This window comes from Squalius cephalus (genome assembly GCF_949319135.1).
Source record: "Squalius cephalus genome assembly, chromosome: 11".
Classification (NCBI taxonomy): Eukaryota; Metazoa; Chordata; class Actinopteri; order Cypriniformes; family Leuciscidae; genus Squalius; species Squalius cephalus.
This window is the reverse complement of record NC_137132.1, coordinates 7,094,911-7,121,971: the sequence shown is the minus strand read 5'-3', so window position 1 is coordinate 7,121,971 and position 27,061 is coordinate 7,094,911. Positions and strand designations below refer to the sequence as shown.

Sequence of the window (27,061 nt, the reverse complement as noted above, 5' to 3'; positions counted from 1 at the left end):
GTTGGCTTGTCAGTAGCGCGGTACTGCAATATTGCGGTTATCGCGACAGCCCTAATATAAGCGCCGGAAAGCGCAGCAGGAAGGCAAGGAAGGCGGCGTGGCCAGCGACTTCAGTGACTCGTCCCGCTGAAGGTGTTCTCTCTCAACGGCGCGGCTTCTCTCCAGCTCCAGCGATGCGTGTGCTTCGCTTGAAGGATGAAAAATCAGATAATAGCTGCCTGCGAGCGGGATTTATAGGCCTAGACCACGCCCGTTTCGGCGGGATGTGACGCAGCGGGCGCGAAGCACCCTGATTGGGTCTGGCGTCACGCCAGGCCTCGCTCGATAGGCTGCTGCAGTTGCCGCAGAACAGCCAATAGGCGCGCAAGCTGCCTCGCCTATGTCTGTATGCTGCTGCAACGCGTTTTGCATTATTGAAAAATTAAAGGGGGGGTGAAATGCTATTTAATGCATACTGAGTTTTTTACAGTGTTAAAGAGTTGGATTCCCATGCTAAACATGGACAAAGTTTCAAAAATTAAATTGTACGTTTGAAGGAGTATTTCTGTTCCAAAAATGCTCCTTCCGGTTTGTCACAAGTTTCGGAAAGTTTTTTTCGAGTATGGGCATGTGTGACGTCAGATGTAGCGGAATTTCCTTATACGGGTCCTAAGGGCACTTCTGCCGGAAGAACCGCGGGCGGGCGCGCGCGCACTCGTAGACCAGAGCAAGAGAGCGAAAGCAGTACACCCATCAAAGCGCTATGCTCGGCTTTAGGGAAGTCAATGTCACCAAAGAAGTGGGTTTTTGGTTGCCAGGGCAAGACAACCCTGCACAGATTCCCAAAGAACCCAGCGCTAAGGGACCAGTGGATGGAGTTTGTTTTTTCAGAGCATCATCAATGGAGTTGCGTAAGACTGTTTGTTCCCTGCATTTCGACGATGCTTGTTTTATAAACAAAGCCCAGATCGACGGATTTGCAGATCGTCTAATGCTTAAGGATCGAGCAGTCACAATGATAAAGGTTCGCGGTCGTGCGTTGGAACCGGACGGTGAGTAAAACTGCTTCTATTGTCTCTGTGTGTTGTTAGCTCGGCGCGTTAGCACACAGCTTTAGCTTCGCCCACTGGGCCCGCCTCCAGCTGCTCGTTTTTTCCCGGAAAGACTCGGTACAGCCTATCTTTCTTTTATAAATATAATAAAACTAAAGACTTTTTGGAGATATGAAGGATGCAATACTACTCTATAGGTACTCAAGATTAACAGGAGATTGAGTGAAAATGAGCATTTCGCCCCCCCTTTAAGGATAATTTTTGGCTTCAATATCTCGCGGAAAAAGGATTTTCCCCTAGTGTAAGATATCTTACGCAGTACGAGAGACCTCTCGTAAGAGAACTGTAAGCAATGTTCAAAAAGAATTTCTCATATCTTGTAGGATATATTACTGATAATGTTCTGATAATTTAAAATGCCATACTATAATCATATTTTTATAGAAATGTAATACCTGAGATCTTGTTGTGTATCTTCACTCTTAAAATGTATTATCTTATCCATAGACGCGTCACTCCTCATAGACACACAGCTGGGCTCTGGTTCTGATCTCTTCTGATGAACTGAACTATAACATAAAAAAAAAAAATGTTGGTGATAATATTTTAATATAAGTTCTTAAAAGGTATTTTTTTTTAAAAAACTGGCAGGTCTCATTGTTTTCAATACAATTAAAGTTTTTAACTTAATAAAAACATCTTCTTTATTTAAAATACCTGCATCCTGGATAAAAATCTTCATTTCTGGATGTTGGAGTTTCATCCATGATGAAGCTGAACAGTTGAAACAGAATCTGATCTTCAACACTGACTCTGAATGGAAATGACAAACAATAATTCAGCTGAACGCAGCCTGAGATTCAGAGAAACATGATTATGAGACGCGGCGTTCACTCAAATACACAATTTGAGTGAACGTATATTTACGTATATTTAAGTCGTATATTTACACAAATGCTAAATAAACCACAGACAACACGAAACAATGAAACCATGTTTTGCTCTAAAATGAAAAATATCAAACACATATAAAATAACTAGTAATATAGCCTATTTTTTAGGGGAAATATTGGCCTAAATGCGGAAGTCACCTGTAAAAAGTCTCGAGACCTGAACACTCACCTTGATCAACGTTTAATCACATTCAGATTCACAAAATCCACCGCCGTTGTCGTGCCGAAAAGTGATGGTCTGCCGAAAATTGATTGCATTATTTATTGGAATAAGTAGAGGCTTCAATCATTTTGTTGTAAGTAGAATACTGCATTTTATGGGTTGTTTTCGACATTAAAGGTATTTTAACATGTAAAAAGGGCTGGATTGGTTGGTACACAGCAGGTAAAATAATGCAGAGTCATAAGGATAATTGCAAAAGAGATCATGTCTTTATTTTATATATAGCTCAGCATTAAGTCATGTTATAGGCAACGGTCTGTTTTCCAAATACAAACACGTATTCCATCGGCAACAACAGGCTTCTATTATTTCCTATAATCATGTAAATGTCATACCTGATTAAGCTATAAACTGCAAACACTTATTTGGCCACAATTGTTAATATTATGTTAAAAGAAACGTTAAAGTATCACACAGATATAGGCTACCTTTGCTATTACCACGGACATTTTCTATAAAGTAGATACACGTAGCCTAAATTCGTGTCTTAGCTTTTGTGAAGGTTTCCATGAAACACTTTGCATTTGATACTCATTATAATCGATTCTGGCTGTTAAATGGCGAAACATTAACTCTGATAATTTACTTTTTATTTGTTCCGCGCAAAACAATATGTTGTCCAGTTCGTGAAGGAATCGTTCTTTTGAACCGATTCTTTTTAGTGAACCGGTCGAACCAGTAGGCTACATCAAATCGGACTGAATCGTTCGTAACAGTACGCGTCTTGAGTCAGCGCTGATCCAGTTACTAAACTTACTCACTTTCGGACATGCCTGGCAGTCCCTCCGACTCGAAATAAAACAATATCCCGGAGTATATTTTACTCCAGTAACTCCAACAGTTCACTGAACTGAGGCATGTTGTGCTGAGAGAACTGATGAGCACGAGTAGCTGAGCTGACACTGCGCATGCGCGCACTACCGACCATACAGGTGCGGTTCTTAATCACCAGTACAGAACCGATAACTGTTTCTTTCGGACGTGTTCGACACACTGAAAACCGATGAGCTGAGCATACGTGCAATTTTTTAACAGGGACGAAGTAGGCTATTTAAGTAGGCTATTTTGTTCAACATCAGTAATTGTAACAAAATAAAACACGTTGGAAACATGTTTAGGCCTATCACATAATTACATATCACCAGGGGCGGGTGGCAACTAAAGGTGGCAACTAAAAAGAGGCAACCATTATCTGACTATTTTTAAGTTAGCCTACATAGGTAAAATTGGAATTTGGTGTAAACATCATTACTAATCTTAAAGGGCACCTATTATGCAAAATTCACTTTTACATGGTGTTTGAACATAAATGTGTGTTGGCAGTGTGTGAGCAAAACCACCTGTAACGGGGTTCAGATGTTATGGGAAGAAGGAGCCCTGCAAACACGTCCACTTGGGGCCCACATGGGCCTCACTTGGGCTAGTTGGGCTTCGGCTGGGCATGGGCTCAGAGTGGGCTTTGTTGTTGGGCCCCACATGGGCAGTAGATGGGCTAAACTTATGTGGCTCCAGCTGGGCTCCACTCCTAAGATATTATGTTTTCTATATAATAGAAATAGATATTAGATATAAATATAGATATATTTATACTATTATATAATATAGCCTAATATAATATCTTATATTTCTAATTTCTGTAGTTTTTGCATTTTTAGTTTTTGTTATTTATTATTAGATATTAATATTTATATAAAATATTTTTAGATATTATGTTTTCATATATAATTATTCCAAATTGATTATGTCAGACATGGATGCTATTTTTAACAATAGCCACTGGGCTAGGTCCACTTTTTATACAAATTTGATTAGACTATTAAGCTATTTAGAAGCCATAGCAATTTAATAGTGGTCTTAAGCACTATACGACTTTCAACAGACAAGTTTGCCACAGCAGGTTTCCCCACAAAATGTTAAAAACCTAAAGTAAGAAGTGCGCACTCTGTGCAGCGCACATCCGGAAAGCTCCACCCCCATCACCGAGCGAAAGAAGTTTGCCCAGCAACAACTTTGCCGCCTTTGAGTCTGCTGTCCGTTAAGGATCCATTACGGTGTCGTGTGGACAAAAGACAGGTAAGATTCTGCCTCAATGTAGGCTATAATAAACAGGGGATGATTTTACCGTATGATGAATGTTAACCAAAAGCTTTTTTGTAAAGTATTAGTTAAGAGGCCAGGGAACTAGCTTTTAGCGAATATAAACCAGTGAGGTAACGCTTCGGTAACGTTAATTAAACCTGGTTAAAGCATGGCGTTGAACAGACAAGTTTAATTTATTAACTTAAGTCAATATCATGCATATGTTGAGCTTATTTTGAGTGGTTGACTTGAATATATTGTTTAGAAGGATTTGGTTGTGAACTTTGTTAGCAAGGCAGTTGAACAGACGTAGCAAGCTGTAAAAAAAAAAGCTGTAAAATGCCCATTTCTCCGCTTTTACCAGCTGGTGGCATTTTAATGTTTGCACTTGTATATAGTTAAAGCAAAAACACAGGTGAAAGTCCATTTGAATGTCAACAATGTTTTATCGGCTAGGGTGTCGTGTCAAGGCACTTAACGTTATTCCCGCCAGGATTTGCATCCTCTGGCCGCGGGAGCACGCAGAGAAGCGGAGTTTGCTGCTGCACTACGAATTCACCTCTTAAATGGAACAAATAGCGACGTGGAAGGGTTTTCCATAGTAATAAGGGACTCATTTATCTACATAAATATGTTTATTTGTCTGTTAACTTACATTAAGGCGACGTGTGAATTGTTTAATGCGTCGTTTAATATTGTGGATTGATCGACAGTGTTTTCCATATTGCCATGCATCTTATAAGCTACATAGGCCGACTGATACAGGGGTTATCCTGCATTTTTTCGTGGCCAACATTTTTTGTCCCGCCAAAGCCTTATTTTGATCGGTGAATGACTGATGGGGGGGTATTGTCACAGTAACTGCCATGCAGGCTAGAATTGCGAAACATTATTGGATAATTCTTATAATTGACATTTCTCTGGGCCAATCGGAATCTTAGCACTTTTTCTCTGGGCCAATCGGAATCTTAGCACTTTTTCTCTGGGCCAATCGGAATCTTAGCACTTGCGTCAGAATCTTGAAGCACACAGCGTCAACTGAGCTCGCCATTTGATGAGACGCCTGGCTACCGTGCGAGTCTAATGGAAGCTCACGCATGAATTTTCCTGCATTGAACTTGTTTTAGCGCCCGCCAAAGTCTTATTTGATCGGTGAGTAATGTAGATGAACGGCTGCGTTTGTGACAGGGCTCATGTTTAACTGAAAGAACGACCAGAGAGAGAGAGCCAGTCGCGCGCGCACATTCTCTGTGTAAACGACTTCACCGTCTCCAAACTAGGCGCTGTGTTGCTCTCTCTATCCCTCGCACATATTAACGTTAATCAAAATAAATCGACACGGTGGTGAAAGGTCGGAAGACCAAAGTTTCATGTTAACGTTAGAGCATTTGGAGATGTTTTTTTTCCTGAATTACTGCTGGAATTGACCCTTCGCAGGGAGCTTGATTGACAGGCGATCTAACCAATCATAATCCGCCATCCGCCATTTTGTCCGACAAAGCAGTCAGGAGAGATAGCAGATTAACATGGGAGGATTTGAACATGAAAAACGGAGTGTACTGACGTCTTTCCGCGGTTAAAACAACAATCCTTCCCATGTTCATTCATGTTTATTTGATGCTTTAAATTAACTAGAAGGAAGGGATGATTGGTTCACGAGCAGCTTTAACTGATGCTCTACAGCGATCTGTCAGACATTAAAGAGCCACAAAACGGTATGTATCGTTTAAATTTCTTTTAAAAAATGAAAAGAACTCCTACTCCCCCCCCCCCCCCCCTCCCCGGGGTATTGAAAGCGGCGGCTGCTGTACCTGGGCTGGGGGTATGGATAGACGAGGTATGAGAGAAAGGAAACGGAAGCACGAGGAAGCGACAGACGAGAGAGGGGAGAGAGGGAGGAAAAAAAAAACTCTTGATCCGGTTCCCGGACACACTGCCGCTCGGTCCTCAACCGGCTGAGAGTCACTCGCGGTGCCATGCGATGGTACTGGACATTCGTTGGGGAACGGCTCGACGCTCTTCCGCCTCCTGGCGGCCGGCGGTGACTCCTCCTGTCGAGGGCAGCCGGCAGCGAGTTTCCCGTTCCCTGCTCCGCCCCCATCATGGCCGACGGCAACAGGCTCCGGCCCACGGCGAATGGGAGTATGCACGACTCCTCCGCTCCCTCTTGGACGGCAGCCACCCCTCCTCGATCCAGGAGCACGGTGTCGAGCTCTCCGTCCCACCAGATCTTCCATCGCTCCAGCACCATCGCCTCGGGCAGCAATCGGCGGCCGTCGCTCCCTCGTGCTGCCCGACCTCCTCAGCACCGCGATCCCCCCCAGCAGCGAGGGCTCTCCGACAGCGTGTCCCTCCTTCTTCCCGGGTTTCGGCACCAATGTAACGGGGTTCAGATGTTATGGGAAGAAGGAGGCGGGAACCGGCGAACATTCAACATTTTAATAAATAAATAAACAAATACAAAAATGAAAGTAAAAGCCAGCAGCCCCTCACGGACGACTGCTGGCAACACAAAACAGAAACAACACCAAATAAAATGCAGGCCTGTCCTCTCTCGCTCTTCACTGTCGTCGCTCCTCCTTTATGCTTCCGCTCCTCCGTGAGAGATGCGAGACCGGTGCGTCGCGCACGTGTCGCTCATTATCAATCGCGCCACCGGCCTCGCGCTGTCCTCCCACGGCCCTCGACCTCGTCGTGCTCGCCACACCACCCTAGAATGATAAAAATCCACCCAGTGGTTTTTTTACTATCTCAATAAATCACAAGCACTGTCTCAGAACGCCCTGTTCTAAGATTGCCCTCACTGTGACGTAGAATTGCGCTAAGCCCCACCGACGTGTTTGATTGACAGTCTGGTTTTGGCATAGACCCCGCCCTCGGTGATCTGTTCTGTACACCATCGCCATTGTTTCAACGACAGCCGGTAATGTCTCCTAAGAAGTGTAGGTGTTCTGTTGTGGGATGTAAGAATGGACATACTAGTCTTCACTGACATCAGAGCCTCTGAAAACGCAGCGGATGGATTTTATTTATGAAGAAAAGGCGCCACTTAAAATTCCTAAATACAAGAATTATTTTCTGACTGACTGTTTAGTGAACGAGGGTCAAAGTTAATCCTCAAGTGTGGATCGTTGCCTACTGTTCGCGATCCAACGTCACCTCCAGAAGAAGTAAGTGTATTTTATTATTTTTGAGCAAATAGTCATTTCAATCGATGTCAGCCAGTTCAACAACAGATGCGTCTAAAGCTATTTATTGTCGTCGTCATAGGATGTCTCAACAAACAACGTCAGACAGTTTTATGTCACGTATCATTATTTTTTGCAGCAATAACAAATGTAAAATGAATACCTCTATCTCCATAGACAGTATATAAACGTCTATCTCCCTGCAGCATATGTTTTCTGGTTCTGTAACATTAGCCATCTTCTCATATTTGCCACATAAGCGTGTGTGTGAGTTAGTTTCAAAACATTGCGCGAAAGTTATCACAATTTGTTTGTGTGTGTGTGTTGCACATCCATAATTGCAAAGGGGACGCGATTAAAACTTTTTAAGTACATAAATGTATCAAATAACCATTCCGAGACGTTTAGTCCATTCTCATTCGTGTTTATTCTGCCGGAGTCTCTTCATCATCTGGGTCCAGCAGGGCGGGGATATGCAGCTCATTTACATTTAAGGTGGTACACACCAAAACAGCTCTTTTTAAAACAGGCCCCAAAAATGACATTTTCAAATGGTTATAATAAATTAACTGTGGGGTATTTTGTGCTGAAACTTCACAAATACATTCTGGGGACACCCAAGACCAATATTACATCTTGTAAAAAGGGGCATAATAGGTGCCCTTTAAGAGTTCAGTTCTGTTTAGTTTGTGCTTAGCTGACAAATCTGCTACATCAGAATCCATGCCATAATAATTTAGGCTGCTCTAGCAAACAGCAAATGCTGCAGTGCCAAGTAAATGTGCTCTTCAATACTCTGAATCGAATATCAGGCCAACAGAAGAACATTTACTAAAATTATATTATATTTCTTAGGGAAATAGCACAGTATGATAAACAACATGACCATATATTATTATGTTATGGTACTTTATTTGTTTGACTACTGGTCACGTTTCTCCTGACTCTTCTTCTCTTACTCATGCTCCACTCATCTCTGGAAATTTCGTCCACTGAAAGAAAAAAGTATAAACCAAAGAAAGTATAAGTGTTTCTGATCACAAACTTAAGAGGCAAAAAAGATTAAATGCAAATCTTATTCTCTTACATTTACTTCTGGCATCTGTGCTCCCCTTTACTCATCTGCTCTTCACTCCTTACTGCTAAACGCATTTTCATCTCTTGTCCCTCTTCCAATTCACCTGCTTTCATATTTCATTTCTTTTCATCTCTATTTTTTTTTTTTGCTTTCTCCCTCACTCATCCCTTTCTTCTCCACTCCTCAAATCCAGACTTCCACTTGTCCTCTTCTCTCCCATTTCTCCACTCCTCATCACACATTTTTCTCCTCTCTCCTTCTCTCAACTTCTGCTTTTCACTTCTTTCTCACTCTCTTCATCATCTCTCCTCCTCTTGTCCTCCAGCCTCTCCAGCTCCACAGGTGTATTCGTGTCCTTGCCTCTTCACTCACTTATTTTTCCTCCTCATCACCAGACCATTATCTTTTTATTTTCTCTCCTTCATTTATGTCCTCCTCCATCCTCCTCTATTTTCTTTGCTTTCTCCCTCACTCATCCCTTTTTTCTCCACTCCTCAAATCCAGACTTCCACTTGTCCTCTTCTCTCCCATTTCTCCACTCCTCATCACACATTTTTCTCCTCTCTCCTTCTCTTAACTTCTGCTTTTCACGTGTTTATGCATTACAGTAAACAGATTCAAGTTATTCAGTCTAGCAGATAAACCTTACCCTCTACTGAAGTCTGTGCATCATTCCTCTGCTGTGGCTGCCTCATAAAGTTTTGTCCTATAACTTTGCTGTTGCCTGCTTTCCTCTTTTCTCAATTGTTTTTCTTCTTCTCATCATAACAGCTCTCCTTTTGATTTGGGCTCTCCTTGCCTCTCTCCTCTCCTTTCTCTTCTTCTATCCACACCTGTCATCTTCTCATTTAATCTAATGTCTTCATTCCTCTTCTTTGTTCCATTTTTTTTAATGTCCCCCTTTTCTCTTCTCCATACATCTTGTCCACTCATTTCTCATTTTTCCTCCCTCCACTCTATTTTTTCTCCCTATACCCTTTTACACTATTCTCCTCTTAAAGTGTGCCCACTTCTCTACTTTGCGTATTTGCCTTTTTCATTTGCTTTGAATTTTCTTTTTGTTATAATGCTTTACAGTAAAATTGTGTTTGTTAACATTAGTTAGTGTAATAGTTAACTGCTAATTTACATTAATTACTATGTCCATATGTTCCAAAAATTATAAATTCTTTGTAATGAACAATTGTATTTTGATTTTTTTTTAAAGATTTACAAATATGAATGAATGCAATTAAAAAAAACAATTCTTAGTTTATTGGTAATAAAGTAACTAATGATAACAAATAAAACTTTACTGTAAAGTGGTTTTATCTGCCTCCCTCCATCCCGTTTCTGTCTGAACATGGTTCTTTATTGCGTTGATGGTGGTAGTTTAAGAGCGTATCGTCTTGATTTCATCTGGGCAAATCTGTCTATCACCATGTCATGGTCAGCAGCAGTCAAGTTCTCCTTCTCTATGGACATCACTGCCAGGTGGTTAAGCCGGTCTTGTTCCATTGTGTTTCTTAACCATGTATGCAGTCGACGCAAGGCACTAAAGGAACGTTCACAGCTGCAGCTACTAACTGGGATTGTCAGTGCTACTTGAAATACTGAATTCAGTGTGGGGAACATGTCAGTATTTAGCATCTTGAACACACTGACTATGTCAAGAATTACTTCTTTCTCCTTCCTTCTGTTCAAGAAGTTTTTTGCCACCAGGAGCTGCTCTGACTGCAACTCTATTTTATAATGTTTGGCAAGAATCTTGAGAGATTCTTCATCAAGAAAGCTGTCTGATGCTGGATGGCAGGCTTGAATGCCCTTCATAAGATCTACTCCTACTCCTGAGAAACGGTTGTCAATCTCTTGCATCATTCGGTCAAGGCAAGGGTAGTACAATGTACACATGTGGTCATGTGAAGAACTGATTTCTGAGGTTGTCCTACATGCTGTTTCCACCACATAATCATCAAGCCTCTTCTGTTTCCGTCTAAAACCTGCTGAAGGTTCTGGAATGTTATTTACCTCACACAAGGCCTTTGTTTTTGAAAATAACTCTGTAGCACCCTGAGCTGTGCGTTGTTCTTTAAGAGAGTCGTAGACTGCTGTTTTGTATTGAACTGCTTGTCCCAGGTCTACGGTTTCCCCCTGCAGGAATTTGTGGAGGCCTTCAGTGATGGATAAAAGTCTACCAAACATCAGCAGCATGTAGACAATGTTAAAGTTGCTGAGTTTGGACCTGAGGCCTACAGCCATTGGTGTTGAAATTTTGTCAAGACATTGCAGAATAGCACAGCAATGGTCAATTACAGCATTCACAGACTTCACCTGACATGCCCAACGTGTTGTTGACAGCTGTACCAGCTCAGATGATTGTAGTCCAAGCTGTTTTTGAACATCAGTGAACTTTTGGTGATTAACTAGAGATGCACTGAAAAATGAATAAAGGCTCTCCAGTAAATCAAAAAAGTTGGTGGCTTCTGGTATTGCCTTGCATGCATGGCACAGCACAAGCTTTAATTCATGTGCATAGCAGTGAAGGTACACTGCTTCTGGATGACGTTCTCTGAAACGGGCCTGTACGCCCCTCACAGCTCCACTCATGACTGCAGCTCCGTCATATGCTTGTGCAACACACAGAAGATGGTCAATTTTATGTGATTTCAATGTTTGCTCTATTGCATCAGTGATGGATTGTGCATCAAAACCAAACAGTCTGCTGAAACAATGATTCTGCCCTCGGACGTAACGTAACGCACACATACTGCCAGTTGTTCAGAGTGCCTGTCCCTTATTACCTCATCTGCCATTAGAGCATACATCTTTGAATTTCTCATTTCTTTTATTATGCTTTCTGTGACCTCTTCTGAAATACATGCAATCATTTCATTTTGCGATGAGTGAGACAGGTAGGTAGCATGGGATGGAGCATTGTACTGCTGTAGAAATGGGTCAAACTGTGTGAGAAGTTTCATGCGCTCAGGGAAGTTTCCCTGATTTTGACTCTGGCTCTGTTTATCATGTCCACGGAATGCAATCCCCTGCTTCCCCAGAAATTACGTCACAGCAACAACACGATGGAGGTATTCACGTCTCTCAGTTATTTCTCCTACACTGGCTCTATGAAGCTGTTCTGTAATATCTCCATGTGTTTGTCATGGAAGCCTTATGAAGGCTACTTTGTTCATGCTCTCTGAATGATTCTAAAGCCCTTTTCCAGTTGGAGAAACCTGCACTTGTTAATGTGTCTTTGCTGTTTCGGATATGATGCTTGCCAAAGAGACGACAAGAAAAGCAGAATGCAGAATTTCTGGATACGGAATACTCAAGCCACTGAAATGCATCTAGCCAATTCTTATTAAAAGCTCTCTGCTGTGTTCCAAATTGGATAAAGGGATACTGCTGAAGCTTCATGTGTTTTGGGCCTGTCTGCAGTGTGCCTAGATCATCCCTTTCACCTTCTAAAGCCTCTTCTTTCCTTGCTGACTCATCTAAGACATGGTAAAATAGCAAGCTCAGCTCTATTATTGTTTTAATAGCCTTCACTTAACGACATGATTTTTGTGAGAATAGATTAAAAAAAAGTGAATAAAGAATCTATAATAACAACAACAAAAAAACTTCACCCATTCTTCCTGCACATATTACATTTTATAGGCTACCTTATTCTTACTTTATACACTCACATACATAATACACACACAAACACTTAAAGCTAGGGTAGGTAATCCTGTTCAGAAACATTTTTTTTTATACTGGGTGAAATGGTCCTTCCATTCTGATAGTAGTCAATACATTATGTGTTCAGAAAAAGGAATGGAAAAAATCTGACCTCTGTAGCAGCTGTAGGACAGTAAAAACTCTGACCAATCACTGCCATTCGGTGCGAATGTAAAGAACCAATCAGATGCCTTCATGTCTCGTGCCCGAGCACCACTGCGTGCACAGCCCTGCGTGCACTCATCATCACATGTCACCGTTCCCGGAAATATTCAGCTCACTACACCGAGTAAGCAGGAGTTTGCGGCACAATGGCTGAGAAAATGCAGCAAAAAGTACCAATGCCAGCTTTGCTACTTTGCTAAACTACTTCCTCGGACCCTGCCCGCACTCTTGAACGACCTCCTCTGCTTCGTCCCCGACCCCGGAGTGGACCTGTCCTCGAACCGACGATGCGGTACTTGTCACCGGAGTGTAACATTAGTCCTCATCAGAGTCAACAATGTTTTCATCATGGAAACTCTTACATGCAAAACACCGTATATGTTATGACTCTTACACGAAATTCACCTTCATCACAGTTTAACTGATGGTAATGGAAAAACGTGTATCAATGCAACCTAGCTTTGCCTTATAAATATAGCTCGTTACCTATAGCCTAAATATAGCTCGTTACCGAATCAAACAAAATATATTTTAAACTTTACCAGTATCGATATGCTAGCTTGATAGTGAGTACTAAAAGCCATCATATTTGTTTATATTCATAGTGATAAAGTTAGGTATTTTATTACATGTGATTCTGACATGATGTCACTGCATGCACTGCGCTCCTTCCTCTCCGCTCGTCTCAGGTAAATAATAAATGCGTCTTCAGCTGAGCCTGAGCGTTTGGCGTCGCGCGTTCATGTGTTTTGGGGGCGTGGCTTTGGAAGGAGCCCAGAAGGGAGGGGGTGGAGTGAATGGAAATAATGACCTGTGTTTACAACAGTCGTGAGAGGTCTACAGACACTCGATTTTTATACTTTCTTTTTCAGAGTACTTACATTTTAATTATGTATTGGTATATAAAGACAGTTTAAACAAATTTGGAATGTTTTTTTTTCTGAACAGGATTACCTACCCTAGCTTTAAAGCCAAGTATAATTATAAACGCAGGGCTCTATACACTTATATTTTTGAAGGAGCACTTACACAGCACTTACAAATTGCATAAATAATCTTATGAGGCTAATGTATCAAATATAAAATTTGGAATACAGAAATACGAAATGCTGAAAAAAAATTAGAATGGTACTTTGCCACTAGGTGGCGGCAAGCCACTGCCTAAATGAGTGAGTCAGTCAGTCATTTAATCAATCGATTCGTTCGAAACAGATGATTCATTCAGAAAAAAAGTAAGCAACTGTTTTTATGAATGGGTCAGTGAATCATTTACTCACGCAAATTTATTCAGTAAACACCGCTGTGTGTTGCTGCAGAGCACAACAACATGCTTTGTTTGGAACCATTTCCTTACCATTTCCTATTTTGAAATATGTCTTTTTTTTATTATCTTGTTTATTGAATTGTTGCCCTGACACGAAAAGTCTGCCACAGACCATGCTAACCAAACATAACCGCTCTGTGTGTGTGTGTGTGTGTGTCCTAAAGACTGTGCTGCGCAACCGTTAACTAGATGTTCAAAATGTAACGTTAAATCAGACACAATTTAAAACCGAATAAGAAATATAATACTATGATTAAAAGTTACAGATACCTGAAGCTGTTGTATCTTGGCGTTCAAGTGTTGGCTGGGGGTGTTTTACTTCCTTTTTTTGAAGAATTTTGAAATATCCATTTTATTTTTCAAATAAATTGATCTAGTAAAATACTACACGCCAACAAACCGCCTGGCTCCAAAATATCCAATTTCATTGGCTGGATCGAACAGACGCTCATCGATGGTTGGCCAGTTTAGGCTACATGTCAGAAGCACTAGACTCAGTGGGCGGTTTTTGTCGGGTGTGAATGACAACGCGTAAATTGACAGACACTGTAGACGTGAGAGTCGAGAGATATTTATTTATTTGTTTATTTATTTATTTATTTAAATTCTAATATAAATTACTTTATTGGGCATGGAAACTCATTGATGGCATAGTAATAAAAACATTCGGGGCTCCAGCCCCCTTAGCCCACCCCTAACGCCGCCCCTGCATATCCCTGTATTATTTTAAAGGGGGGGTGAAATGCTCATTTTCACTCAATCTCCTGTTAATCTTGAGTACCTATAGAGTAGTATTGCATCTTTCATATCTCCAAAAAGTCTTTAGTTTTATTATATTTATAAAAGAAAGATAGGCTGTACCGAGTCTTTCCGGAAAAAAACGAGCGGCTGAAGGCGGGCCGTGTGGGCGGAGCTAAAGCTGTGCTAACGCGCCGAGCTAACAACACACAGAGACATTTGAAGCAGTTTTACTCACCGCCCGGTTCCAACCACGACCGCGAACCTTTATCATTGTGACTGCTCGATCCTTAAGCATTAGACGATCTGCAAATCCGTCGATCTGGGCTTTGTTTATAAAACAATCATCGTCGAAATGCAGGGAACAAACAGTCTTACGCAACTCCATTGATGATGCTCTGAAAAAACAAACTCCATCCACTGGTCCCTTAGCGCTGGGTTCTTTGGGAATCTGTGCAGGGTTGTCTTGTCCTGGCAACCAAAAACACACTTTTTTGGTGACACTGACTTCCAAAAGCCGAGCATAGCGCTTTGATGGCGAACTGCTTTCGCTCTCTTGCTCTGGTCTACGAGTGTGCGCGCGCCCGCGGTTTTCCGGCAGAAGTGCCCTTAGGACCCATATAAGGAAATTCCGCCCCATCTGACGTCACACATGCCCATACTCGAAAAAAACTTTCCGAAACTTGTGACAAACCGGAAGGACAATTTTTGGCACAGAAATACTCCTTCAAATTAAATTTTTGAAACTTTGTCCATGTTTAGCATGGGAATCCAACTCTTTAACAGTGTAAAAAACTCAGTATGCATGAAATAGCATTTCACCCCCCCTTTAAAGATTGGAAAGACAATGAATAGATTGTAAAACTGTCAAACCATTAATTTATTATTATACTAAAGAATTATTTTCAGGAACAGCTAATTTCTAAGTAAGTTGATATACATATTTGACGTAAACTCTTGCCATGGTTTTAAGGGTGCAAAGTAAATGTTTACAATGTGTTAATCAATCAAAACATAACGTAGCCTATTAAACATACTGGAGAGGAGACATGCATAGACTTTTTTAGTTTTGTCGATGGTGGCTGTTATCTTTACAGCTTCCATGCTCCGAACTGTAGTTGGGACCGAGCTGGTCTCAACATAATAACTTGGCTCGTGGCAGGTAACTTGCGTATAGTGGTCCGGGCTACCTCGTGAATCTCGCTGTAATGTCAGTGACACATGCCACTATCCGGGTCATTCCACGAAATTGGTGCCTTTTGTGTCCCTGAGAAATAATCAGACGTAGAATTACTATAACAACAAATAAATTTGTGATTTAAAAACATAATAGTACTATGTATTATTTCCTCAATATTACATTAAATTAAAGTCATTAATATATTATTTTAAATAATTAAAATTGCATTTATGCTGATAAGGGTAAGATTTTTGGCCTGTCCCTCTGTGATTGTTCTTTTTCAGCAGGACTTTTAATTTGCAAATTGAAGGCAAAATTATACAAAAATCACATTTTCATAGTGTCACTGTTAAGCAATGTTTTGGCACGTTATTTTTAATAAAATATAAATCATTTTATCGGTGTCCCCTGATTTCATGTCATGCCTGTTACCCTCACCAAAAACCCCTTGTAAAATAATGGTACATTCCTGTGACATCACTTCCAGGAAGTTACATCATCTCTCAATCATTAGGCTTGTTTGAGATGTATGCGAGAGTAGGCGGCTGCAGTGAGAGGAGGAGTGAAAAAAGCGCAGGCAAGCCGGACAGTTCTCTCTTCTCGCAGTGGATCTGACACCTGCGAGATCAAAGGCAGATATCGCGGGATTCACCGGATTCACGCTCGTGCACACTGCTGCTAATAAACTGAATGGAATTTAAGTTCTGTTGCTTTTATATGAAAATAAATATAATGAACAAGACATCCAAAGTAGCATACTTATTTAATTCCATTCCAAATACATGTTTATCAGTCTTTTTTCTTGTGTTTTTTTCTTTTCTTTTTTTTTTTTTAATAAAAATTACATTGCATAACCCATAGAGATCGCACTGAGGTAGTTTGGGAATATTACCACATAACGTACACATAAAACATGATATCAGAGTTTTAAAATCAAACATTTCATATAAGAGCAATACATCACGGTTGTTTAAACCAATGAACATCAAGCTGTGTCGTCAGCAAGTCGTTTCCCATCATGCTTTTGATCAGCAGTCAGTGGAGAGCAACTGCGCTCGACTGCAGAATCCGACAGGTGCGCCTTGCGCTCGCGAGAGATTTTTGACATACGTCAGCATGACATCAGAGCAAGGCGGACCGCACTCGGACACAATAGGCTTGTTTGAGATGCGCCTTGCCTCGCCTGAAATGTAGGCGAGAGTAGGCGGCTGCAGTGAGGGGAGGAGTGAAAAAAGCGCAGGCAAGCCGGACAGTTCTCTCTTCTCGCAGTGGATCTGACACCTGCGAGATCAAAGGTGGATATCGCGGGATTCACCGGATTCACGCTCGTGCACAGTGTTGCTAATAAACTGGATGGAATTTAAGTTCTGTTGCTTTTATATGAAAATAAATATAATGAACAAGACACCCAAAGTAGCCTACTTATTTAATTCCATTCCAAATACATGTTTATCAGTCTTTTTTTCTTTAATACAGACATGTTTTTTTGTTTGTTTTTTGTTTTGTTTTGTTTTTAATAAAAAATACATTGCATAACCCATAGATATCGCACTGTTAGATAGTTTGGGAATATTCACACATAATGTATACACATAAAACATGATATCAGAGTTTTAAAATCAAACATTTTAAAAGAGAACAAATACATCACGGTTGTTTAAACCAATGAGCATTAAGCTGTGTCGTCAGCAAGTCGTTTCCCATCATGCTTTTGATCAGCGCAGTCGGTGGAGAGCAACTGCAGAATCCGACAGGTGTGCCTTGCGCTCGCGAGAGATTTTTGACATACGTCAGCATGACATCAGAGCAAGGCGGACCGCACTCGGACACATTTCTAACCGGCATGCATCTCGCGCTGATCACCGGTGATCGATTCTGCGCAGATTTTGCTCATCTCAAACAAGCCTATTTCTAACCGGCATGCATCTCGCGCTGATCACCGGTGATCGATTCTGCGCAGATTTTCCTCATCTCAAACAAGCCTGTTAGGCTTGTTTGAGATGCGCCTTGCCTCGCCTGAAATGTAGTCGAGAGTAGGCGGCTGCAGTGAGAGGAGGAGTGAAAAAAGCGCAGGCAAGCCGGACAGTTCTCTCTTCTCGCAGTGGATCTGACACCTGTGAGATCAAAGCTGGATATCGCGGGATTCACGCTCGTGCAGTGTTGCTATTAAACTGGATGGAATTTAAGTTCTGTTGCTTTTATATGGAAATAAATATAATGAACAAGACACCCAAAGTAGCATACTTATTTAATTCCATTCCAAATACATGTTTATTAGTCTTTTTTTCTTTAATACAGACATGTGTTTTTTTGTTGTTTTTTTATAAAAATTACTTTGCATAACCCATAGAGATCGCACTGTTAGATAGTTTGGGAATATTCACACATAACGTATACACATAAAACATGATATCAGAGTTTTAAAATCAAACATTTTAAAAGAGAACAATACATCACGGTTGTTTAAACCAATGAACATTAAGCTGTGTCGTCAGCAAGTCGTTTCCCATCATGCTTTTGATCAGCAGTCAGTGGAGAGCAACTGTGCTCGCCTGCAGAATCCGACAGGTGTGCCTTGCGCTCGCGAGAGATTTTTGACATAAGTCAGCATGACATCAGAGCAAGGCGGACCGCACTCGGACACAATTCTAACCGGCATGCATCTCGCGCTGATCACCGGTGATCGATTCTGCGCAGATTTTGCTCATCTCAAACAAGCCTATTATTCCAACAGTTAAAACACAAGTAAGTTTCTCTCTCTCTTCTATAATACTCTATTTTGATGATTTATTAGGTATAACTGAGGTGGGGACATCATGCAATGTCAAAACTGTTACTGATTTTTAAAGTTTAAATTTAAACAATTATTTATTTAACTTAATGTAATCAATATCTACAAGTAATATCCTTTCAAAGTGTACAACATGTGCTTTTGTGACCTTGCCCTAATAGCTAGCAATTAGCAAATTAGCTTGAATTTGTCAAACCTGTTACTGTCAGGCCTGTTACTTTTGTATAGTAACAGGTTTTGACATGTGGGGTAACAGGGATGACATAGATTAGGTGTCACCTTAGCCACACTGTTTTTAAAGTTTATCTGTGTAAATTGCTAACATTTTTAAAGGTCATCCTGGATGTTTTATTGAGCTAATGCCTATATCATTCAGACCAGTTTTTTTACCTTATTGCCTTTTGGTAAAATGTTGGTTCCTTTTATGTGTTGGTTGTTGTTGTTGTTGTTGTTGTTGTTGTTGTTGTTTGGTTTTAATACTTCCAGTTGGTTTTAACATGTTAATGACCAGGAAAAGATGATTAGTCTCAATAAAATTGTTTTTTTCCATAACTCATTGTCAGTTTGTCAATTCATCCATGTAGTGCGATTACAAACAATAGCAGTAAGGTGACTGCAGACCCTCGCCCCAATCTTGTAATGTTCAAGAAAGTGAAACCAAATGTTAGCATCTGTTTTCAGATGATCATAGAAAGACCAAGATCTGATTATCTTCCTTGCCTAATAATTGAACCAGATCAGTATATTTTAAGTTCTGTGAGGGGACATACTCACACAGACAAACAGATGGACGCATGGGTCTAATTACTCTAATTACAATACCCTTAAATCTTTAGATCTCTTAGAAATGTAATGTGCTTCACTAATACAACTATGTCAAGTAATACAATTTAAAAAGGTAAAACTTTACAAAATTATGTAAACAAATATGTGCAGTGTACGCTGAAGAATGTGTGTCCTGTCATCCCTGTTACTCTGGTCAGTCCTGTTACTATGATGTCAATCCTGTTACTGCCATTAATTTAATAAAAAATATAAAAATTATATTTGAAATGGCCTTCCAAGTTTTTCCATTGTAACCCTATCTATATTGTATTTTTGACAAAGTCCTTCTTTTAATATCTCTCTTGTAAAAATATATATTTTTCTTAATTGACATGTGATCACCCTCCAAAATTTGTATGTTCTTGGTCATCTGAATGACAAATATTAGATTTAAAAAAAAATCCAAATTTTGAAACAATTCCAGTGAAAAGAGGGACTAAACTACTGCTCATATATGTGAAAACTATAACATATTTCCAATTAAAACTATAGTATATAGTAACGCATGTGTCTGTAACAGGCATGACAAAAATATCAAAACATGAGGTACATAAATAGTCATAAAATAAAAAATGACATAGCCTGAGATGGCACAATACGATTTCTTGTTATTTTATGCGGTCTTCATTTAATGGATATTTAAAAAAAATTGTTTAAACTTATTTTATATTTTAATTTTTCAAAGTTGAAAAGGCACTGATTTCGTGGAATGACCCATCCACTGGCACATGCCAATGAAGACCGGATGTGGCAATAAGCATAGCTCAATGTTAAAACTGCTACTGACTGTTTCGTTACTTTCTCAGACAGGTGCTTCAAATCCCTCATGCTGGATCTGTGCCCGGTTGTTTTAAAACGTCAGAATGGAAAGCAAAATATATTTTATCGCCTAGCGCCCTATATTGGCAGCCACCCCTGGTTACAAATCCTTAATCAAATTCATATAACACTACTTTAACATTACTAAAGATACATATCGAGTGACTGAAACAATATTTGTCATAGAATAGACTTATTTGATCACGCCAAGTTGACAGTTTCAATGTTCTTGTTTGTTTTATTTTCAGGATCTGAGGTGAATTATTATTGTAGCTGTCAGTGTGTCTGGTCACCCACAAAAGATATTCACACACTCATTAGACGCTTTTTACATTAAGTAAATCACATAAACAATATCTGAGATTTTCATTGTCATACTTTGTAAGTTGATGTTCCAGCCGGGTCTTCAAAGAAATAGATGGCTAGAAAAAAAACATATGTAACATGAATTTTTTATTTTTTTGCGTGTTGCGGCGTCGCGTCTGGTTTGAACACGGTGTAAAAACTGACAGTCAATGTAGAATGAATGTACAAATAGTTAATAAAACATTCATGTGATGGAATGGTTTTATAAAAAATTCCAGAGAAATTCTCCCTAATAAAGCACTATGTTTTACAAAAATAAAATCTCTAGCAAACGCATGCTATTTGAACATTTGGCAAGTAGAATCTCCTGAAGTTAGACTGAATGATCAGACAGAAAGACAAATTTGAGAGTACAGTACAATAATTTAATGTTTACAGTAACATGAGAGTCTAATAAACAATAGATCCATCATCCATCAGATTCACATAAACACACTTATATTTAATTCTAGTTTTCAGTGATTTACTGCAGTTTATTTCTAGAATGCCAAACCAGAGTAAGTGTCTGAAGCTGCTTCATTCATGAAACGACATGAACAAAAGTTCCCAATCCACGACACAAGTAAACCTAATCCAAGCTGAACTGAGACTGTTAAACTTAAGCTCAGCTAAGACTGTTGTTTAAGAGCAAATGAAAATTAAGGCTGTAAATCATCAAAACAACATGGAATGATAAAACAACAAAAAGGCAACACGTATATTTGCTTGTATAAATGGTGACAGCACTAACATAACAGAGGAAATAACCAAAATACAGACGAGACACTTTTGTTTACATTTTGTTTGATATTTTGATGCGCATTAATCTCATCTTACTCTCACCTCTACAGGAAAGCTAGAATTACTGGACAACATCTGTTTTATTGCCAAATTGAAATTTTATAATTCAGTGAAATCATTTTAGAAAGACTTAAAGGTCCCATTGCATGGATTATTTTATTATTTTAGAATGTTTCCTGGGGTGCCCTTATAATGTTAGTATGTTTTTTAGATCAAAAGTTGTTATAATTTAGAAATAAAAGGCATATATTCCTCGCCTGATTTCATCCTCTGATTTGAACGCTCTGTTTGAAGGGGCGTGTCTGCTGTGAGACTTCAGTGTAAACGCCCTCTGCTGTGATTGGCTGACATGCTTGCATATGAAATATCTGGCATTACATGTGGAACTATCTGGAAAACTTTTACTATTACAGCTATTATACGTTTTTACTATTACAGCTATCGGGATTAACGAATCGTGAGAAGTTTTTTAAGTATTTAGATCTATTCCCATCACATAAAAGGTTGCAGTGATGAGCATTGAGCAGATGACAGCCTGTTGATCGCGTGAATGAAGATCTTATCATTGCAATGTAGTTTCTGCACTCTCACTAATGATTTCACCAATGCAAATATGAGGTAAGTACAGTAAGAGCTTCGTTGTGCAGTGTAACAGCGTCATTGATTTCATAACGAGTTTTGGCAAGTGTCCAGATAAACTCGCGCTGTGTGATTGACAGCTTGGGCGATTGGAAAGGGATTGTTCTTTGATCGCTTTCTGTATATTAATCACAGTTTAAGTAAGATTATTTTCATCCTACTAAGAGAAACGATGTGAAGTTGATCGCTACTTCCATATTAAATCACTACTTACCGCTTGCTGGAATATAGTTGAAATTGCCCCCTTCGTCAGTATGAAACGCTGAGAGAAGTCTGCTTGATATTATCCCAGGTTAGAAAAACAGTCCGTGGTGAAATGGACAGAGCAAACTAACAACTTCGAATTAAACTTTTGCGGTATCCGATTATAGATAAACATCAACCACGTCTGTCGTTCGCCATCAATACGCCTGTATTCCTGTGGGTGGAGGTTAGTCAAAACACGGTTCTAGTGACGTCATTAAAGAAGGAAGTAGAGGGATGTAGTTCAAACTGGTCGTTCGATGTAGGCGACTTCTGTTAAATAAAATATCTCGCTTGGCATTGAACTTTGAGCTTTATAATTTTACAGATATTATTTATACTCTAACAACAACATTACACATTAACTAAAGTTTGAAACATGGGATCACGAAGAACGGGACCTTTAAGATGCCATATTGAATCAGACACCAATGAAAACGAGGCTGTGAGAGATATTAAACGAATTGTTCACCCAATGAAATTAGCATTTCCACAAATTAAGAGGGGAAAAATTATGTGCAGGAAAAAAAAAAGAAGTGTTGCTGCATTGATGTCATGTTAAACTTAACATAATTACAAGTTCCTGATTAATAAAACCAACTAGTAAAATTTGTTATTACTAGTTGACTGTTGTGATGTGATATAAAAATAACTGAAATTGCAGCAGCTCCAACAGTTAATGATAGTTAGTTAGGTATCTGTATGCATTAGTACAGATATTTACTGTATTCTGATCAAGTTTTAAAATTATTATAATATTAATATAAAGATGGTGTAAATGTACTTCTATCACTCACCGCTTCGTTTTCATTCACATCTAAACCTATTAGAGTGTAAAGCAAGAACAGTCTGCGGCTGTGCTCATCCTACACAATCTATATTATCGGATTATTATGAACTCCAATAAAGTAAATCAATAATCTCACAGATTTGCCAGATCATACAGCGGGTGAGGATGCAGGTTTAGTTGATCACTGCTGTCTGAGAGCCTGAGTGTGTCGACGGGAGTCAAGCGATCATTTTCTCTTGGTCTTGATCCTCTTTCTTCTCATTGGTCGGTTGAGGCTTTGGAGGGGGCGTGTCCAGCCGCGCCCAGGTTATAGGCTCCGCCTTCTTCATGACCACCTCCACTTTAGAGGCCATCATGTTAACAACACTCTTACTGATGTCAATCGCCTGTCAAACACACAATCATATATCAACAAAAGACCCAAATACACTGCAAAATCATGAACTTTGAATTCTTCTTAACAAAACATCTAATAACGCCATCTAATGGATGAAATTCACACTGTAAATCATTGACTTGAAAGTGTTAAGTCTCTTTTTCTCATTTTTTAGTACTAATGTAATCCAATCAAATATTGGCATAAATAAATGGAAGTATGAGAATTACATAGATAAACACATGTAATACATATTTTTAAGTCAATTATTTAATTGTCCTTCCACTACCTCATTCATTTAAACAAACAAAAAAAAACCCCTAAAATATCACATTTGAAAATAATGTGTGCACAATTTATATTTGTCTTATACTATTATTTATATACTATTATAGTATTATTTTGAATTAGATTTATTTATTTTTATTTTCAGCTTTCATATTAATTTCAGTTTTGTACTTTTGTTATGTGTTCTTTTATTTTTATTTCAGCTTTAGAAATTTCAGCACTTCAACTTTATATGATTTCTTTCAGTTCTTTCAACATTTCAAATGCATTTCTTCTCATCTAATATTTGTAGATTTTGAAATACACTGTTGAATAACACTGTTGTCTACAAAGTAATTTCAAGCACTTTAGCAGATTTTAGAACAAATGTTTTTTAAGATCATAATTAAGATAAAAAAAAATTATTTGTTGCCAAGGCAACATTTTAGTACTAAAATATCAAACTTAAACTGAAATAAAAAGTTAACTAATAAAAAAATAATCAAAAACTAACAAAACCATACAAATGAACTAAAATTAAAATTCAAAATATATATAAAAAAAAAGCTAGTTCAAAATATGAATAAATCAATAATGTTATCTCAATGACAGTAAATGTGTTTTACCGACAGATAATGGCTGGTCACTGAAACTCACCCCCCACAGGCTCATCTTCAGCTCAAACTCTTTTTCTCCATCAAAGATCAGATGCATTTTCAGCTGCCGAAAAAATCAATCATGAGACAACAAAAGTACAGACCATTAATAAATAACATCACCACACTAGACAATGGCAAAAACACATATATCACTTTAAACAGTCGAACTCCCTCACCGAGATGCTGTTCGCTTCCACAGAACAAAGCTCAGGATTCGAGTTCTTTGCATAGATAGACATGGTCACATGACTTCCTGTCTGGTGCCAATCAAATCGACATGGAGCCACTTTGTTACCCTGCAGGGACATAAAACACACGTGTTTGAGAATCATAGTCTATCATGTGATCTTGACCTGATGGACGTGAAGCCATTGCTCGGCTCACCGTGTCTTTCCTCCACTGGTGTGATCCTTTATTACAGCCCTCCTGAGACAGGAACGAGTTAAAATCAGACGTCTTCCTCTTACAGCAGCTCCAGTACTTCATCCTGAAACCATGCATGCTCATAAAATACCGTCTAAAAAGGTGAAATTGTCGCTTTCAGCATCAGTTATAAATTCTCCTCACCCCTCGTGGAAGATGGGCACTCCAGGATGATATGAACACGTTTCTGCATCAGTCTTCGGTCCGTTGTATGTCTGATAATCATAATGGCATAATATTAGCACACATATTTCATTAAAAAAATATATTAATTAAGTAATGTTAATTTCTAAATATAGATTATTAAAATCAAAAATGGTCAAAAAGGGAGGGTGGGGGGGGGGGGGCACTACTAGAACAGCTTTTTTCATATTTGATAGTTAAAAAAAACACATTATTTTCCCTTATTCTCCATTGTTGCAGCTCCTCTCTTCCCAGTCTGTCAGTATCGCTCTGTTTAGTTCCTGTCTCTATGAAGCCCCTCCTTCTGAAGAACACACTGTGCTCTGATTGGTTGAGTGGATTAGTGTGTTGTGATTGGTCAAGTGCTTCAAATGTGTTTGGGAAATGTCCTGCCCCTTATCATAACCACCAGTTTCAACACACTACTAACTAACTCAACAGTCTCTGCCCCTTTATTGTGCATATTTATTATTTAAATGAGGAATATTGTGACGTGTTCGTTCCTGGAAGAAACTCAAGACTACAATGGAGGCGTTTCAGGGAGTTCAGAAACAGTGACACTGATATAGAGAATAACTCCTGCTGGAGGGACTTTCTCATGCTCAAACAGCAACATTTGTACACTAAAGAAAGATGAACATGGAAAAATCATAATAGGGCCTCTTTAAACTAACAGGAGCTTATATCACCATAACATACAGCAGAAATGTTCTTCTAACCTTCGAGCAGCCTCCATTTTTACACGCCGTCCCAATTTTGACCTCACTTCCTTCCTCTTCTGAAGGTCAAAAAGATGCACATGTCAGGTTTTGCATGAGATGGTCAAGTAACTAAATAAAACGAGAATGAATCTAGAACCTCCTGCAAGTTTATAATGATGTAACATCACCTTTCTCTTCGAGCTGAGCGGCGTCTGCGAGTCTGAGTTTCTCGAGCGTCTGGTTCAGAGACGGGGAGACTTTCCTCTGCAGCTCCACCAGCGGCTCCTCAGCGCTGAAACAACATTTATAAAGCGCTTTATACAATACAGATCCTTTCAAAGCAGCTTTAGCAGCCATTATAGTGATGATGATGATGATGATGATGAAGATGAAGAGGAGGAAGAGTTACCTGGGTCTCTGGATGGACTCCAGTGGTTTGGGGGCCTGGATGATATACTCATTAAACCTGGGCTTCAGATCCTCCAGCTCTTTCTTCTCTCCTGAGACCTTCACGTCTGGTTTCACGGGTTCAAGCGGCTTCTCGCTGTTATGAGGACCTTTAGTGCAGCCCTGACAGAGAACAAGCCATAAAACAGGAGACATTTGCATGCATTTGCTTTATCTCAGTGACAGAATTCAGCGATATCGAAGAGATAAAGGAATTTTACATGGTTGTGATATCGGTTAGCAGCTGAGAGTTTGAGAATTAAAACACACCAATGCAAAACAGAAAACAGTTTTATTAATTACACTTAAAATAATATTAACAAACATTATATGCATGTTTATGAAGCAGTGTCAGCATGTCATGTGATCACAGATATCAGTTTAATATATTAATTATCATTTAATAAATAGTAATTCATATAAAAATATACAATCTAAAATTATTTTAAAGTTAATGCTTCAAGTAATGTTTCAGGAAAAAAATAAGGCAAATAAATTAAGTTATGTGACATTTTCCTTTACAAATGAATGATCTTTTATACATTAAATAATGTTTGATGATCTTTTATTATAATGTAAGAGCCCTTGATAAGGAGGATAGCACATAATTCATTGAGCTCTAGTAGTATGCAGTGCTGTCCAGTTCACAATAACACACATATATGCATTATATTCTACAAAGCAAGCTTATTAACAAGACTGCATATATTTCTGACTCCGTTGTGTTTCTTACAACACACAAGAAACCAGAGCTATGCATGCTCTCGTTTGGTCATTGAAACGTAAGATTATGAAGGTAAATAATAGATAGCGCGGTATACAAATAATAAGTAACACTTTCGATTATGAATAAACTTTGTAACTAGATTAGTGTAACAAACACTCACCCAATGGATTGATTTCTGGATCAAATCGCAGCCCGCACTCATATCACAGTTTTTTAGTTGTTGGCTTTAGAAATACTTGATACATCAAGAGGAATATGATAAAAATTAACATTGCAATTAGTAATTAACTGTGTTCAGACACAGGAGAGAAAAAAACAAGAAACCAGTAAAAGAATGTGAAGATTTATTTGGAAACATAGATCA

At 39.2% G+C, this 27,061-nt stretch overlaps 1 protein-coding gene across 1 annotated transcript; it reads right to left on the bottom strand.

The window, feature by feature from the left end:
• Positions 1-22,980: 22,980 nt before the first annotated feature.
• LOC307167270 (cysteine and histidine-rich domain-containing protein 1-like) lies at positions 22,981-26,899 on the bottom strand (the record flags this gene model as incomplete). Its single annotated transcript, XM_079886256.1, has 9 exons — positions 22,981-23,300; positions 24,215-24,277; positions 24,393-24,512; positions 24,601-24,703; positions 24,784-24,854; positions 25,542-25,600; positions 25,712-25,815; positions 25,933-26,093; positions 26,858-26,899. 9 exons carry the CDS (start codon positions 26,897-26,899, stop codon positions 23,133-23,135), a joined length of 891 nt encoding a protein of 296 aa, XP_079742382.1. The 3' UTR covers positions 22,981-23,132.
• Between the last annotated feature and the right edge of the window lie 162 nt (positions 26,900-27,061).